The 16,185-nt window shown below is 41.8% G+C and overlaps 1 protein-coding gene across 6 annotated transcripts in view; it reads left to right on the forward strand.

Moving 5' to 3' along the window:
- The window catches only part of ADAM22 (ADAM metallopeptidase domain 22), a 419,533-nt gene that overhangs the window by 151,437 nt on the left and 251,911 nt on the right, over positions 1-16,185 (forward strand). For all 6 annotated transcript variants that reach the window (XM_073629692.1, XM_073629695.1, XM_073629694.1 and 3 more), the window contains exon 4: positions 14,018-14,084. In XM_073629692.1, the coding sequence (XP_073485793.1) occupies positions 14,018-14,084 (67 nt within the window). The remainder of the gene's footprint in view (positions 1-14,017; positions 14,085-16,185) is intronic.

Below are 16,185 nucleotides of genomic sequence, written 5' to 3' on the forward strand. Positions count from 1 at the left end.
CCTTCCCAGCCAGTGTCATTAGTGCAGTGACAGTGTATATTTTTAGCACTGATCACCAGGGTGGATTTAATTTAAAGGACATAATAAATGTAATTTATATACAGAATTGCATGACCACGCAATTGTCAATTAAAGTAACGCAGCGCCGTATCGCAAAAAAATGGCCTGGTCATCTTGAAGGGGGGTAAATCTTCCCGAAGTGTACGTGTTTAATATACTCATTGCTTATTAATCATATTGTGTATTAATGTACTACGTATTTATTTACACATATTACACAGTGCTCCTCAGCCATTCTGTTCTTTGTATAGATCCCCATAAGTCATTATTGCTGTGTACTGTCCACATAAACCTTCTTTACTGGCATCCGCTGTGCATTATTTCATCATTAAATATGCAAGACTTGCATCATGAGAATCTGAGCCATTTGTGATGCACAGCAAGCTTTCAAAAATCAGCATTTTTTTTATGGCCGAAGACAGAGCGTGTAATTGTGAGTCCTGACCAATCTTTTTTTTTTTTTCTTTTTTTTTTTATTATTTATTAAGGAGGATTTCCGGTCTTAAATTATATATCTCCTCTGAAGTCTCTTGATAGTAATGCTGGCCATACACTATACGAAAAATCGGGCAAAAATCGGTCATTTAGACCATTCGTTCGTTTTTTCGCCCAGTTAATGGCGACAAAATCGATAATCGTTGGGACGTTTTTGAGACGAAAAAACTAAGGACAAGGTTGGAAATTTTATGCCGAACGAACGATAAATTGAAAGGTTAATGGGTTTCCCGTCTGAATTCTCTGCACTAGGTATATGTAAAAAAAACGAACAAAAAATTATTTATTTATGTCCACTGAACGATTTATCGGTAATTACATGATGGCACAATCGTTTGCGGTCACGGGCGGACGTTCGTTTTTTCGAAAATGGGTTTGGCCGATTTTTCGTATAGCGTATGGCCAGCATTAGGATATAAGACCCTTCCCCATGTTTCAGGATATAGCTTTTCCTTACCATACTTCAGAACTTCTGTAATTATGCAGCACTTTCTGAGATTCAGGGAACAGTGCTGAATTAAGCCTGGTACACACAATCGGATTTTCGGACGAATAATTGTCCGATTTTTTTTTTTTATTTTTTATTTTTTGTCATGCTAGGCTCATATCGAAAATAAAGAGGTTAGAAAAAGATAATGTTTTAATACATAGGTTGTTTAACAATAGTGATAAAAGTTACTTGAATTGTTATGGTCTGATGCAGAGCAAATTATATTGATATGTATGAAGATTTGCTTTATATACTTCTGACGGAATGTGATTTCTTTAAGCATTATTACAGTTTGTATTGTGCTTGTATGATTGATTATTCTCTGCATCGGAGATAAAAAAAAAAAAAAAAAGTTTTGATTAAAAAAAAAAAAAGAAAATAAAGAGGTTACTCAACTTACGAAAATTCTCGTATGACAGAATGCAACTTCAGAAGTGATGTTTTGAATTGTTTTGTAATGTATTCTTTCGTTTCTGAGCATGTGTAGTCTTGCTCTTACGATTTTTTTCGGGCGAAAACTGTACTAATTAACGACTTAATGACCACCCGCTGCATATATACTGCGGCAGGGTGGCCCTATTGCACAAAACGACATACCCGTATGTTGTTTCATGCACGAGACACTGTGGGCACGCACAACGGGGAAGCCGATGCGTGGGTCCGGCGGCCGCGATGTCCGCCGGCCACCCGCGATCGCTCCTCAGGGAGGCAGAACGGGGATCTGCCAATGTAAACAAAGCAGATCCCTGTTCTGACAGGAGAGCACAGTGAGATCTTCTGTTCCTAGTGATCAGGAACAGCGATCTCTCTGTACTCCTAGTCAGTCCCCTCCCCCCACAGTTAAAAACACATCTCTAGGGAACACTTAACCCCTTGATCGCCCCCTAGTGTTAGCCCCTTCCCTGCCAGTGACATTTATACAGTAATCAGTGGCTATTTATTGCGCTGATTGCTGTATAAATGTCAATGGTCCCAAAAAAGTGTCAAAAGTGTCCGATCTGTCCGCCGCAATATGCGCCACAATCCCGCTAAAAATCGCTGATCACCGCCATTACTAGTAAATAAAAAAAAAATAATAATAAAAATGCCATAAATATACGCTGTAAGTTTTGCACAAACCAATTAATATACGTTTATTGCAATTTTTTTTCTTTTTTACCAAAAATATGTAGAAGAATACATATTGGACTAAACCAATGAATAAGTTTGTTTTTTATATATATATTTTTTTTTTGGATATGTGTATAGCAGAAAGTAAAAAATATTGTTTTTTTTTTCAAAATTGTCGCTCTTTTTTTGGTTATAGTGCAAAAAATAAAAACCGCAGAGGTGATCAAATGGCACAAAAAAGAAAGCTCTATTTCTGGAAAAAAAAGGACATCAATTTTATTTGTGTACAGTGTCGCATGACCGCGCAATTGTCAGTTAAAGTAACACAGTGCCGTATCGCAAAAAAATTACCTGGTCACTAAAGCGGAGTTCCACCTAAAAGTGGAACTTCCGCTCATTTGTCTCCTCTCCCCCCTCTGGTGCCACAAAGACAGGCATCCTGTTCCCACTTCCAGGAGTCCGGGCTGCGGCCCATGACATCACCACGGGGCTCCCTCCTCCTCCCCTCTGTGTCGCCGGGCCAGTAGGTGAGAGAAGCAGGGCCTCGCGCATGCGCAGTAGGGTTCCCGGCGTGAAGCCGTAAGGCTACACTGCGAGGTACCCTTACCCGCAATGGCGACGGCAGCATCCGACAGCTGATGGAAACATCATCTGCGGTGCCGACATTGCGGGACTCCAGGACAGGTAAGTGTCCTATTGTTAACCACCTCAATACAGGGCACTTTCACCCCCTTCCTGCCCAGACCATTTTTCAGCTTTCAGCGCTGTCGCACTTTGAATGACAATTGCGCGGTCATGCAACACTGCACCCTAATGACATTTTTATACATTTTTCCCCACAAATAGAGCTTTCTTTTGGTGGTATTTGATCATCTCTGTGGTTTTTATTTATTGCGCTATAAACAAAAGAAGAGGGACAAGTTTGAAAAAACACAATATTTTTTACTTTTTGTTATAATAAATATCCAATTTTTTTTTTTTTAAACAAATTTTTACCTCAGTTTAGGCCGATATGTATATTTCTACATATTTTTGGTAAAAAAATCGCAATAAGCGTATATTGATTGGTTTGCGCAAAAGTTATAGCATCTACAAAATAGGGAAAAGATGTATAGCATTTTTATTTATTTATTTTTTACTAGTAAAGGCGGCGATCCGCGATTTTTATTGTGACTGCAATATTGCAGCGGACATACCAGACACTTTTTACACATTTTTGGGACCATTCACATTTATACAGCGATCAGTGCTAAAAAAATGCATTGATTACTGTGTAAATGTGACTGGCAGGGAAGGGGTTAACACTAGGGGGTGATCGAGGGGTTAATGTGTGTCCTAGGGGAGTGATTCTAACTGTGGGGGGAGGGGACTGACTGGGGGAGGTGACTGATCAGTGTCCCTATGTACAAGGGACACACCATCGGTCTCCTGTCCTCTGACAGGACGTGGATCTGTGTGTTTACACACACAGATCCACGGTCCTGCTCTGTTACCCGGCAATCGCGGGTGCCCGGCGGACATTGCGGGCCGCCGGGCACGCGCATCGGGTCCCGAGCAACGCGGTGGGCACGCGCGCGCCCCCTAGTGGCTCGGGAGGGTGATCACATCATATGACGTCCGCCCAGAACAACAGCTGCCTCGTCCCGCCGTCATATGACAGTGGGCGGGCAGCTGGTGGTTAACAGCCAGCAGCTGCAGTATGTGTAGCTGCTGGCTTTTCATTTTTTGGGCGGAACACCGCTTTAAGGGGGTAGAACCTTCTGGTCCCTAAGTGGTAGGGGTGCAACGGATCGTCACTGATCCGTGATCCAAACAGGTCATCCTGTTCGGATCGGCACACACGCGATCCGCGGAGCACTCCGCTGCCTCAGCCTTTGGAAAGGCCACGGCTTCGGCCTAGCTCCAGAGCGGCGGCCATCTTGGTACACCCGCCGGCGGCCTAGGTGAGCGGCGTGCTGACATCATCATCACCCACCTCAACTGCAAGCAAGTGGGGAGATGTGGATATTACAGTGGGGGGAGATGTGGATGTTATTGGGGGAGATGTGGATATTAGTATTCATTACATACCTTATTTTAGACATATTGGCATCATCACTTTGCATTACTATGAATTTCAGGCAGATCATGATTTGCATTTTAATGAGTGAAATAAGTATTTAACCCCTTCATAAACATGACTTAGTACTTGGTGACAAAACCCTTGTTGGCGATCACAGAGGTCAGACGTTTCTTGTAGTTGACCACCAGGTTTGCACACATCTCAGGAGGGATTTTGTCCCGCTCCTCTTTGCAGATCCTCTCCAAGTCATTAAGATTTCAGGGCTGACGTTTGGTAACTCGAAACTTCAGCTCCCTCCACAAATTTCTATGGGATTAAGGTCTGGAGATTGGCTAGGCCACTCCAGGACCTTAATGTGCTTCTTCTTGAGCCACTCCTTTGTTGCCTTGGCTGTGTGTTTTGGGTCGTTGTCATGCTGGAATACCCACCCATGACCCATTTTCAATGCCCTGGCTGAGGGAAGGAGGTTCTCACCCAAGATTTGATGGTACATGGTCCTGTCCATTGTCCCTTTGATGCGGTGAAGTTGTTCTGTCCCTTTAGCAGAAAAACACCCCCAAAGCATAATGTTTCCACCTGCATGTTTGACGGTGGGGATTGTTTTCTTGGAGTCATAGGCAGCATTCCTCCTCCTCCAAACACGGCAAACTGAGTTGATGCCAAAAAGTTTGATTTTGGTCTCATCTGACCACAACACTTTCACCCAGTTCTCCTCTGAATCATTCAGATGTTCATTATCAAACTTCAGACAGGCCTGTACATTGCCTTAAAAATCCCACGTTGAGGTATATATTTGTTTCTAAATCTTCCAAGGGATGATGGCAATGACACACCCAACCCTCTGGGTCACCTATTTTTATTGGCCTGTACATGTGCTTTCTTGAGCAGGGGGACCTTGCGGGTGCTGCAGCATATCAGTTGTTCATGGCGTAGTGTGTTACCAATTGTTTTCTTGGTGGCTATGGTCCCGACTGCCTTGAGATCATTGGCAAGATTCTCCCGTGTAGTTTTGGGCTGATTCCTCACCATTCTCATGGTCATTGAAACTCCACGAGATGAGATCTTGCATGAAGACCCAGACCGAGCGAGATTGGCAGTTATTTTGTGTTTCTTTCCTTTAAGAATAATCGCACCAACTGTTATCACCCTTTTATCAAGCTGCTTGGCGATGGTTTTGTAGCCCATTCCAGCCTTGTGTAAGGCTACAATCTTGTCCCTGACATCCTTGGACAACTCTTTGGTCTTGGCCATGGTGAAGAGATTGGAAGCTGATTGATTAATTGCTTCTGTGGACAGGTGTTTTTTATACAGGTAACAAGCTGAGATTAGGAGCACTCCCTTTAAGCTAGTGCTCCTAATCTCAGCTTGTTACCCGTATAGAAGACACCTGGGAGCCAGATATCTTCCTGATTGATAGGGGATCAAATACTTATTTCACTCATTAAAATGCAAAACAATTTTTAACTTTTTTGAAATGCGTTTTTCTGGATATTTTTGTTATTTTGTCTCTCACTGTTAAAATAAACCTACCATTAAAATTATAGACCGATAATTTCTTTGTCACTGGGCAAATGTACAAAATCAGGAGGGGATCAGATACTTTTTTCCCTCACTGTATCTTGCTGAAAATATCTCAGCACCCTGCCTCCATACCCCTATCAAGAGCCCTCAACCCATTAAGTACTGTATGCAGTGGGCTGGCTCATGCGTTGATGGATGTCAGTGTGGAGGAGTGGACATTCCTGGGCAGACTATATTTACATGCAGACCACCCTAGGTAACACCCACATGTGATGCAGAGCTTCCATGATTGGAACTGAGATTCAATTAATTCAAGGGGCAGGGCCAGTTACAATAAGACTGGGGAGGAAATGGCTAAATGATAATAGATGTCCCCCAGGCAAGAAATGAGGCAGGCTTTATCTGATGTGCTGCAGCTTCTAATGCACACTATGAGAAGCTTGCAGTGTGCAGTAAAAACGGAGTAAGCAACTTCAGTATGGAGGGGAGGCTATACAACTGTGCTAAGCTAAAGGTAAGCCTGGAGTTCAGCTTTAAAATCAGGTCAACTTGGCTTTGTTGTCTGATAGGGCTGCTTACAACTCAGGACTGACAGAAATACAAAAAAAAAGGTCCTTTATATGTATTTCCACTAAAGATTTAGCTGCTAATCTGTAATCTAACCTGTGTCTTTTTTCGACCTCACCTACTATGTAACTATGTAACTAAAGTGGAACCTCGGATTTCGAGCATAATCCGTTCCAGGAGTATGCTCGTAATCCAAAGCGAGTTTTCCCATTGAAGTCAATAGTTACATAGTTAGTAAGGTTGAATAAAGACAATGGAAGCGAAAATAATTTGTTCCGCATTGACTTCAATGGGATGCAATACCGCATGTGGCCAGAGGTGGGGGGGCGCCGGAGAGCCTCGGAAACGGCCGAAAAGCCCCGAGGATACTTCGGGTGATCTCGGAAAACCTCGAGAAGACTTCCTACCCAAGATCAGCCAAAGTGTCCTCGGGGCTTTCCGTGCATTTTCGAACAGCGCCGATTGGCGACTTTTGGCTCTGCTCGGCTCCGGCACCCCCCACCGCAGGCCAAAAGTGGTACTGCACACTGCTTTGGCCTGAATCGTGCTCGTTTTGCGAGACAACACTAGCAAACCAAGTTATGATTTTTAAAAATACAGTGCTCGTATTGCGAAACACTTGTTAACCGCGTTACTCACAATCTGAGGTTCCACTGTATGTAACTATGTAATACTGAACTCCAGGCAAATGCTAAAATAACTGAAAATCCTGAGACTCTCCCTTTATAGGTGTTGCTCTTTTCCATCACCGGTAATTGTAATGCGCACTTCTGTATACAGCATGCACCACGTCTATGAAGGTTTCATCAGTGAGTAGTATGTTGCTGTGTGATGAGTTTTATGACGGGTGACTTTGCACTTTATTTCAGCCGACGGTTTGCTGCACACTTACAGTGGAGAACACAGAGCTGCAATCAGAGTATAATCCTTAAAATGCATTAATTTTAATGGACCGGCAATTGACTGCATATTATAAATGCTTAATAAGTATATTGAGCTTCAGGAATGAATTATTTTACATACCGACAAATTAGGAGACATCAAAACTGAATACACTTTGATTTTCCTGCAGGCTAGCTATCACAGCGCTTGTAACATTTAAGGGGATCACTGAGTGATACAATGTTTCAATAGACAGGGAGTAATAAATGATATATGAACCAGCTTAATTCAATCTGAATGGTTGAGCCATATATAGAAACGGTAGCTATAAACCCGGGCACAAAACATTGCCCAAAGGAGCCAGATTCCTTGACTTGCACTCCCATTGAATGAAAGCAGCACTACTGTCTGTACAGCCAATCAAATTTAAACTTTCACAAAAAAGAAAAAGACAGCTTGGAAAGAAGAGACCCTTGCTCTCTGAATGAAAGCAGCGGTCTCCCTACAGAGGTCCAATGCCCCCCCCCCCTCCTCCAGTCCTGATTAAAGATGGGAGGGCCTGAGAAAAAAAAAACTGAAAAATTGGGGGGAAAAACATTTTTTTTTTCAAAGCCTTTTTTTTTTTCTGTAAAAAAAAAAAAAAAAAAGAAGTGTGGAATATGTTCTTTTCCAATGATAAACAATATATCTATGAAATTATATTCAATTTATATAACATTAATGACATTTATAGACCTTAATGAAATTTTTATGAGAATTTGTGTAAATGCTCCATACACACTGAAGCTCATAAACGGCCGTTTTTTGGCGTTTGGGCGTTTTTTTTAACAGGCCATAAACTCCACTCTGTTATCCTATGTGTCCATGCACACATGGACGTTTTTGAACTTTTATCAGCAGTGGAGTTTATGGGCTGTTTTGCATTGACGTCAATGCGTGTTTAACCGCGCTAGCTTTTAGCTGCGTTTCTCTTCCTCTATTCAAAATCAATGGTTCTCCATGGGAGCCCATTGATTTGAATTGACGTCACACCAGAAGTCGGATCATGATGATCCGACTTAAGATGTTGAAGGGGAACCCCTTGTCAAAATGGAAAAAAAAATTGGCGTAGGGTTCCCCCCTCAGCGATACCAGACCCTTTGGTATGGTCCCCCCCAAAATCCATAACAAACCCTTTTCCGAGCACGCAGCCTGGCAGGTCAGGAAAGGGGGTGGGGACAAGCGAGCACCCCTCCCCTCCTGGACCATACCAGGCCACATGCCCTCAACATGGGGGGTGAGTGCATTGGGGCAGGGTGGGCCCCCACCCAAAGCACCTTGTCCCCATGTTGATGAGGACAAGGGCCTCTTCCCGACAACCCTGGCCGGTGGTTGTCGGGATCTGCGGGTGGGGGCTTATCGGAATCTGGAAGCCCCCTTTAAAAAGGATGGGGTAAGTATGGGGTACATTGTACCCTTACCCATTCACCTACAAAAAAATTGTCACAAATAAACACACTACAGGTTTTTGAATTAATTTATTAAAGCAGCTCCGGCTCTTCTCCCTCTGCTGGCGACGTGTTCTTCTCCCCTCTCTGGTTCTTCTCCCCTCTCTGGTTCTTCTTCTCTCTGCACTGTCCTCTCTCTCCGCTATCTTCTGCTCTTTTGAGAAGATGGAGAGAACATGTCGCCAGAAGAGGGAGAAGAGCCTGAGCTGCTTTAATAAAATACTTTAAAAACCTGTGTAGTGTGTTTATTTTTTACACTTTTTTTTAAGGTGAATGGATAGGGGTACAATGTACCCCATACTCATTCACATAGGGTGGGGGCCGGGATTTGGGGCCCCTTAAAATCCATACCAGACTGAAGGGTCTGGTATCGTTGAGGGGGGAACCCTACGTCAATTTTTTTTTTCATTTTGGCGGGGGTTCCCCTTCAACATCCTCAGCACACAAGTCGTCCTGCGGTTCCCCGGGAAGAAGCTGGAACCCTCTTAAAAAAGGGTTTCCGCTCCCCCCCCCCCCCCAAAAAAAAATTACATGCCAAATGTGGCATGTCAGGTGGTCACCGTCCCTTAAAGTGGAAGTTCCATTTTTGGGTGGAACTTCAAATAATTGTAAGTTTTATCTTGTCTAAGCTGAAGACAAGCAAATGCTGGAATACTATTCAAGTAACACTGTAATTCCCAATGCAGTTCTCAAACAAGAGAAATATGCATTTCTGCCACTAAGGGGCACTGCAGGAGAAAGATATTAGAATAATTTCGCGCAATATTAGCAATAGGTATGTGTGAAATACTGTGTAAACTTACATAGTGACTATATTAGATAATAGTTGCTGCGATTAGGTTGCTGGATTCAGTGATCTGACCCAGCAAACTCTAGGGTCCGTGACCTCTATGTTACAGCCTATAATAATTGCTAGTAACTTTGTGATAAAGTGCTGGTGCTATATTAGAGAAGTAAAAGACATATATAAAGCTAGTATAAGATAGTGAAAAAATATCCGTGAATAAAAAACATACTGAAATCTAATGAACACATTCACGTGAATAAGGGCTTATGAGTAAAAAATCACAGGAAGATTTTTTACTCATAAGCCCTTATTCACGTGAATGTGTTCATTAGATTTCAGTATGTTTTTTATTCACGGATATTTTTTCACTATCTTATACTAGCTTTATATATGTCTTTTACTTCTCTAATATAGCACCAGCACTTTATCACAAAGTTAGTAGCAATTATTATAGGCTGTAACATAGAGGTCACGGACCCTAGAGTTTGCTGGGTCAGATCACTGAATCCAGCAACCTAATCGCAGCAACTATTATCTAATATAGTCACTATGTAAGTTTACACAGTATTTCACACATACCTATTGCTAATATTGCGCGAAATTATTCTAATATCTATTCATTTAGTGTTTATGTGAACACCTTCATTTTGCTGCAATATTTTTCACCGTTTGATAAGAATCACGTAATTATATATATCTTAGTCACAATTATTATTCATTATTTATCCACCAGCGCGAAGGAAATTTTTTATTAATTCACTGCAGGAGAAAGGCTCCAATTTAGTTTGTGCTCCTACAGTTTTGTTTTTTTTTTAAACTTAGAAAAAGGTTTTTATTGTTCAAAAACATAGTAATATGACAAACAGTAGCATGTAAATATTATGCATAACAGTGTACAATTGTACTGTTGTCAACACACAATACCCACAGGAAGTTTATTAACAATGGGTTAAATTATTACTTATAGAGGTAACCTGTAGTAAACAGCCTGTATGAATTTTACTGTACATCTATGTAAAGGTCTTCTTCTGTATAAAACTAGAACCTCTGTAGTCAAACTAAAAATGAACATTTATATCTGTTTCGATACCTTTTAGAGAACAAATATGTATTTTCATGTGCCTACTCCCCTCAAACAACATAATGTTCTGCCTTATAGTCCTCAGCCCTCCAGCAATCGATTTAGCACTAGTTGATGTGGTGCGAGTCCTGGAACATCCAACCATGGCTGCCATATTAAAAATAATTTTTTGAAAGCTTTTCTATGGAGATAGGTTAGTTTTTGACTTGTTTTATCCATTGTCCTCTGATGGGCACCCTAGGAGAAATCCAGTATCTAGCAATCAATTTACGCGCAACATAGAGCAAGCGTATAATCACGAGACATGTACTTGGAGTTAAACTCCTCTTCCAGGGCGCCCAACAGGCAGACAACCACAGGAGGACTCCAAGTTGTAGAAACATCTGAAGGATGATCAGTGGAAACAGAATGAACCTGAGCACAATTTTGAGTGTCATGGCAAAGGCTGTGAATACTTATGTACATGGGATTTTTTTTCGTTTTTTATTTTTAATACATTTGCAAAGATTTCAAGCAAACTTCTTTCATGTGGTCATTATGGGGTATTGTTTGTAGAATTTTGAGGACAATAATTAGTTTAATCCATTTTGGAATAAGGCTGTAACATAGTAAAATGTGAAAAAAGTGAAGCGTTTTGAATACTTTCCAGATGCACTGTAGATGCTTTTGGATCAGCATTTTCAATAACTGAAAATGCATATTGGCAGGAAGATTTTAACATTATGAGAGGAAATGGGGGGGGGGGGGGTGGACTACCTGTTCTCATGTATACCTTATATATTCGAGTATAAGCTGAGTTTTTCAGCACATTTTTTTTGTGCTGAAAATGCCCCCCTCGGCTTATACTCGAGTCAAGCACTTTTCTGCAGCAGAGAATGACATTTTCCAAACCGAATTTGGGGCCCCGTATCTCGGGGCCACTTGGTGCTAGGAACCCCAAATTTGGTGTGCAAAACTAGCAATATAATTCAGAAAATTTCATTCTCTGCTGCACAAAAGTGCTTGACATTTTCTGAATCGAATTTGGGGCCCTGTATCTCGAGGCCACTTGGTGCTAAGAACCCCAGCTTTGGATAGTGCTAGCTCCACTGGGTCTGCACACCAAATTTGGGGTTCCTAGCACCAAGTGGCCCCGAGATACGGGGTCCCAAAGTCGGTCAACTGTGTCCATCTGCAGCAATGTCATTTCGGGACCCTTTGGGTCCAGAGACCCCACATTTTGACTGCAGCTAGGAGGCATCTAGGAACCCTTAACTACTGAGTTTGAAGTTCGGGGGACCTATGGCTGCAAATGGGCACAGTGAGGCTGCAAATGGGCACAATGAGGCTGAAAATGGGCATTGTTGACCCTCTTTTCCACTTACAGTAGCTGCGCATTTCTCACCCTCGTCTTATACTCGAGTCAATAAGTTTTCCCAGTTTTTTGTGGTAAAATTTGGTGCCTCGGCTTATACTCGAGTATATACGGTAGTTGAAATGTTATAAACATATACAGACCTTGTTATTCTATTTGTAATAAAAAAATTAAAAAGCAAATTTAGTTTATTTACTGAATAAGGTGTACTTTTATGTCAAGCATAATACTTTTATATACACTGAATTTCACCTTCCCAGTGAAACAAAACAACTTTCATATTTTAAAACTACTTCACTCACACTGAATTTTTTATTTTAATTTTTCTAAAAGTTACCATTTTTTTCCAGGGGTAAGAACTAGAACTCACCAGTCAGCACAAAGGACATGCTCCCTGCTAATTAAATAGCTCTAGCTCTGTCTCAGTAGACTCTAGCTCTGACCTCTGCAGAGAAACTACAGCTTCCACACAGAGAGTAAAATCTCGTAAATACGATCGGATTGTTGGCCAATCGAGTGTCTGCTTTTTGTCCAAAGGGCGTGTGCCAGGAACTTGTCTTGCATGCTAACGGTACACAATTGTCAGCCAACAAACACAAACATAGTGACGTACTACGAGGAATTTCAGCTCTTGAGCGCCACCCTTTGGGCCCCTTCTGCTAATTTCGCGTTTGGTGAGCATTGATTCCGAGCATGCGTGTTTGTACTTTCGACTTTTGTGTGACGGACTTGTGTACTGACCATATGAAAATCTGACAACAGACCGTTGTCCACCGAAAATTTACTAGCCTGTCATCCAACATTTGTTGGCAGAAAGTTGGACAACATTTGTCAGAAGGAGCGTACTAACGGTCAGATTTTAGGACAACAGTCTGTCAACAGACAATCCCCTGCCAACAATCTGATTGTGTGTACGAGGCTTGGTTCTTCTCTACAGCATGCTGGCAGGGGACAGTTTTTCCACTCAGCATATGGTTGCTTTCTATAGTAAACAAACTGCAAGCACCTTTGGTTTTGATGCAGATGCAGTATATTTAGCTGTTAAATGTAAAAGTCAAATTGAGCTTTAAAATGTATAAAAAGCCAACATTTTTTTTTTTTTTTCATTTTAGAGTGGGGAAGGGTAGGATTAGAACCCTTGACAGGTCCTATTTGCTGTCTGTGTCCCGTTGGGGAGATTTCTGTTCTGAACCCTTTTTTTTTTTTTATGTTACTACATTCCTTGTTATAAGAATAAAAAACATCCCTTGTAATAGAAATAAGGATGACAGGTTCTCTTTATAGAGAGATCTGGGGTCAAAAAGACCCCAAATCTCTTCTTTACCTTTAAAAGCAAAAGATTAAAAAAAAAAGATCTTTTACTTAACAAAAAAAAAGATGTACTTCCAGTCTGAACCAGAAGTGACGTCATGACATCGCCCTGGTCCTCCAAGGCCATTAGTGGCTAAAATTATTTCCCTGACCCCTTATCCTAGTGGCAACTGTAAAATGTTGGATTTCCTATCCAATCTACCAAGCAGGGACAGTACAGTAGAAATGACAGAAGTTTTAACCCTTCCCTATGCTACCCCCACCCTCCAAAAAGAAAAAAAAAAAGCCTATACAATTAGCCAAAAAACACGCACGGGTGCCTCCGCATGCAGACAAACGGTCCCATTGCTGTCAATTGGGATGCAGTGGCTGCACAGACACAGACGCCGTTCCCAAATTGACATCTGTGCAAGAGCAGATGCATGGCCCTACAACGCAGATATTGTGCATTCAGGTCCGTGCACCTGCACAGATGTCAAATGGCGACTAGTGTCTGTGTCTGTGCAGCAACTGCATCCCAATTGACATCAGTAGGACTGCCTGCATGGGGATGCACGGAACACCTGTGCATCCCTGTGTGGGTGAACGTGGCCCTCGCGCTGGTTTACTCTGTAGTACGCCCTTTGTGAATGAGGCCATTAAATCTCAATAACGGGGACATATAGACCATATTGATTAAAACCTGACAAAGGGTCTACCCCTCAACGCTCTATTGGAAAAACAAAAAAATTAGCTTTAGATGCACTTTTACTGTTCACAGTCTTATAACTGCAATGCCATGTTAATGTAGCAATGTTTTTTTTATTACAGTGACTTGCTGTCTTCAAGCTACGTGGAAAGACACATAACAAATGAGGGAAACGCAGTGGAAGTCAAAGTAAGTCTTCTCTACACTTATGACTAAAAATGTTTATGAAATATTTCATCATTCATTCTGAAGAATCAAAACGTTGGTTTTTGCAAGCCTACCCTGTATGAATGCCATTTACCCAGAAGTTGTTTTCTTTTTAAAAGAGGCTTCTTTGCAGAACTCTTCCAAGGAACGCTGCTTATAATTTAAAGCAGCACTCCAGAACCCAAAAAAGAATAAAAAATAAATAGCCTAATAAAAGTGTAGCACTACCCCCAAAGGGGCTGCTGTAAATTCACAGGTTCTTTCCCAACACCCCAAGTGCAGAGGCAGCCAGGCACACAGCAACAGTCCATACACTCTGGCTCATTGAACAGTCTGGGTATGCCTTTTTAGGGTTTATTTGCTTGTAGAACTGGTAGCAGGAGGGTATTTGGGGGGATGTGGAATACTCCAAAACATCAGGTATTGTTAGCAGGGGACACTTCTCGCTCAGTAACTGTAGTACAAGCACAGGTAGACTGGGACAGTCTATAGGTTTACTGCTGGGGACCATGGAGTTGCTTCAGTACAGATAAAGGGAGACTGGAACAGTCTATAGGTTCACGGCTGGGGACCATGAAGTAGCTTCAGTACAGATAAAGGTAGACTGGAACAGTCTATAGGTTCACGGGTGGGAACCATGAAGTACCTTCTGTACAGGTAAATGTAGACTGGAACAGTCTATAGGTTCACTGCTGGGGACCATGAAGTAGCTTCAGTACAGATAAAGGTAGACTGGAACAGTCTATAGGTTCACGGGTGGGAACCATGAAGTACCTTCTGTACAGGTAAATGTAGACTGGAACAGTCTACAGGTTCACAGCTGGGGCCATGAAGAAAGCTGAAAATCAGGCAAAGATAGACTGGATCAGTCTGCAGGTTTACGGCTCTGGACCATGAATTAAGGTGCAGCACAGAAAAGATGCTCTACTCACAGGATCATGGCACAAGATCAGTCCTTGGGTGCAACCTTTTTGTAGAGTAGTCCAGCATCCAGTTCAAAGGGCTCCAGGGGGGGAAGCAGCTCCCTTTCTCCTCTCAGGTCACAGATCCATTCCCTCGGGAGGGAAAAATCCCTCTCCTTAGGGCTCAAGACTATTTCACATCATCCAACCACCATCTGGGCACACCTCCCCAGGGATTGGCTAGACCCTGCTCAATATACAGCCTGGTCATTTGAATTCTCTCTCCCAAAGTTCCAGAAACTTCTTCTAGAGACAGGAGGAAGCAATCAAACTCTCAGCCTGTGAAGCCCTAAACAGACCAGGTCAAACAACTACTGCTCCCCTGATTACAGCAGGAGCCAAAAACTAAATTTACCTAGCAGCCTAACTAGGAGGATGCTACAAAAATAACATTAAAAATCAACTTTTGAATCAATACTAACCCTCATTCCAGAGTTGTCCCGTAGTACTTTTTTTTTTTTTGTCACATGAAGCCCTCGGTCTTCCTGGTTGAATGACAGCTGGCATCATTCAGCCCACGCTGTCATGGACCCACCTCTATTCTGTAGCTAGACAGTGAAGGAGAAGCAACACAATGATGATATCAAATCTCATTCATGTACTTCTATTTCTTGCATTAAAAATACAGTTAATGATGTATTAATGAATACAGAACTGTATTAAATTGTGTCTTTTATAGCTGCGTTGAGTTCAGCTTTATACGTTGTTTTTTTTTTTTTTGATCAAATACTGTTCTTTACTGCACATTGCGCCAAAATTGGAAATGAAAATGACAGTTGGCATATGTGTTACAATGCCCTAGTTTTATTCTTCAAAGCATGACCCAGTTTTCTACTATTAGCTTTCTGTTTTGCATATAATGTATTACTTATTTTGGACCATTTACCAGTCTTGTGATGTGAGCTAAAATTACCAGGGAGAAAAGTCTTACTGCTGTAATTTTATTCTGTTACATAATTTAGCGTTGCTAGAGAAAAAAAAAAGGATTTTTCTTGAAATCTGCACTGAAACATAAGAATTTATTTTAGACTCTTTGGGTTGCTCATACAGTAAGTGATCCTTAACAGTTTGAACATATCTGGTAGGGCCAGGCCATTATGAGGCTGGATAGGTGTCTAGAA

The sequence above is a fragment of the Aquarana catesbeiana genome, linkage group LG05, assembly GCF_042186555.1.
Source record: "Aquarana catesbeiana isolate 2022-GZ linkage group LG05, ASM4218655v1, whole genome shotgun sequence".
Classification (NCBI taxonomy): Eukaryota; Metazoa; Chordata; class Amphibia; order Anura; family Ranidae; genus Aquarana; species Aquarana catesbeiana.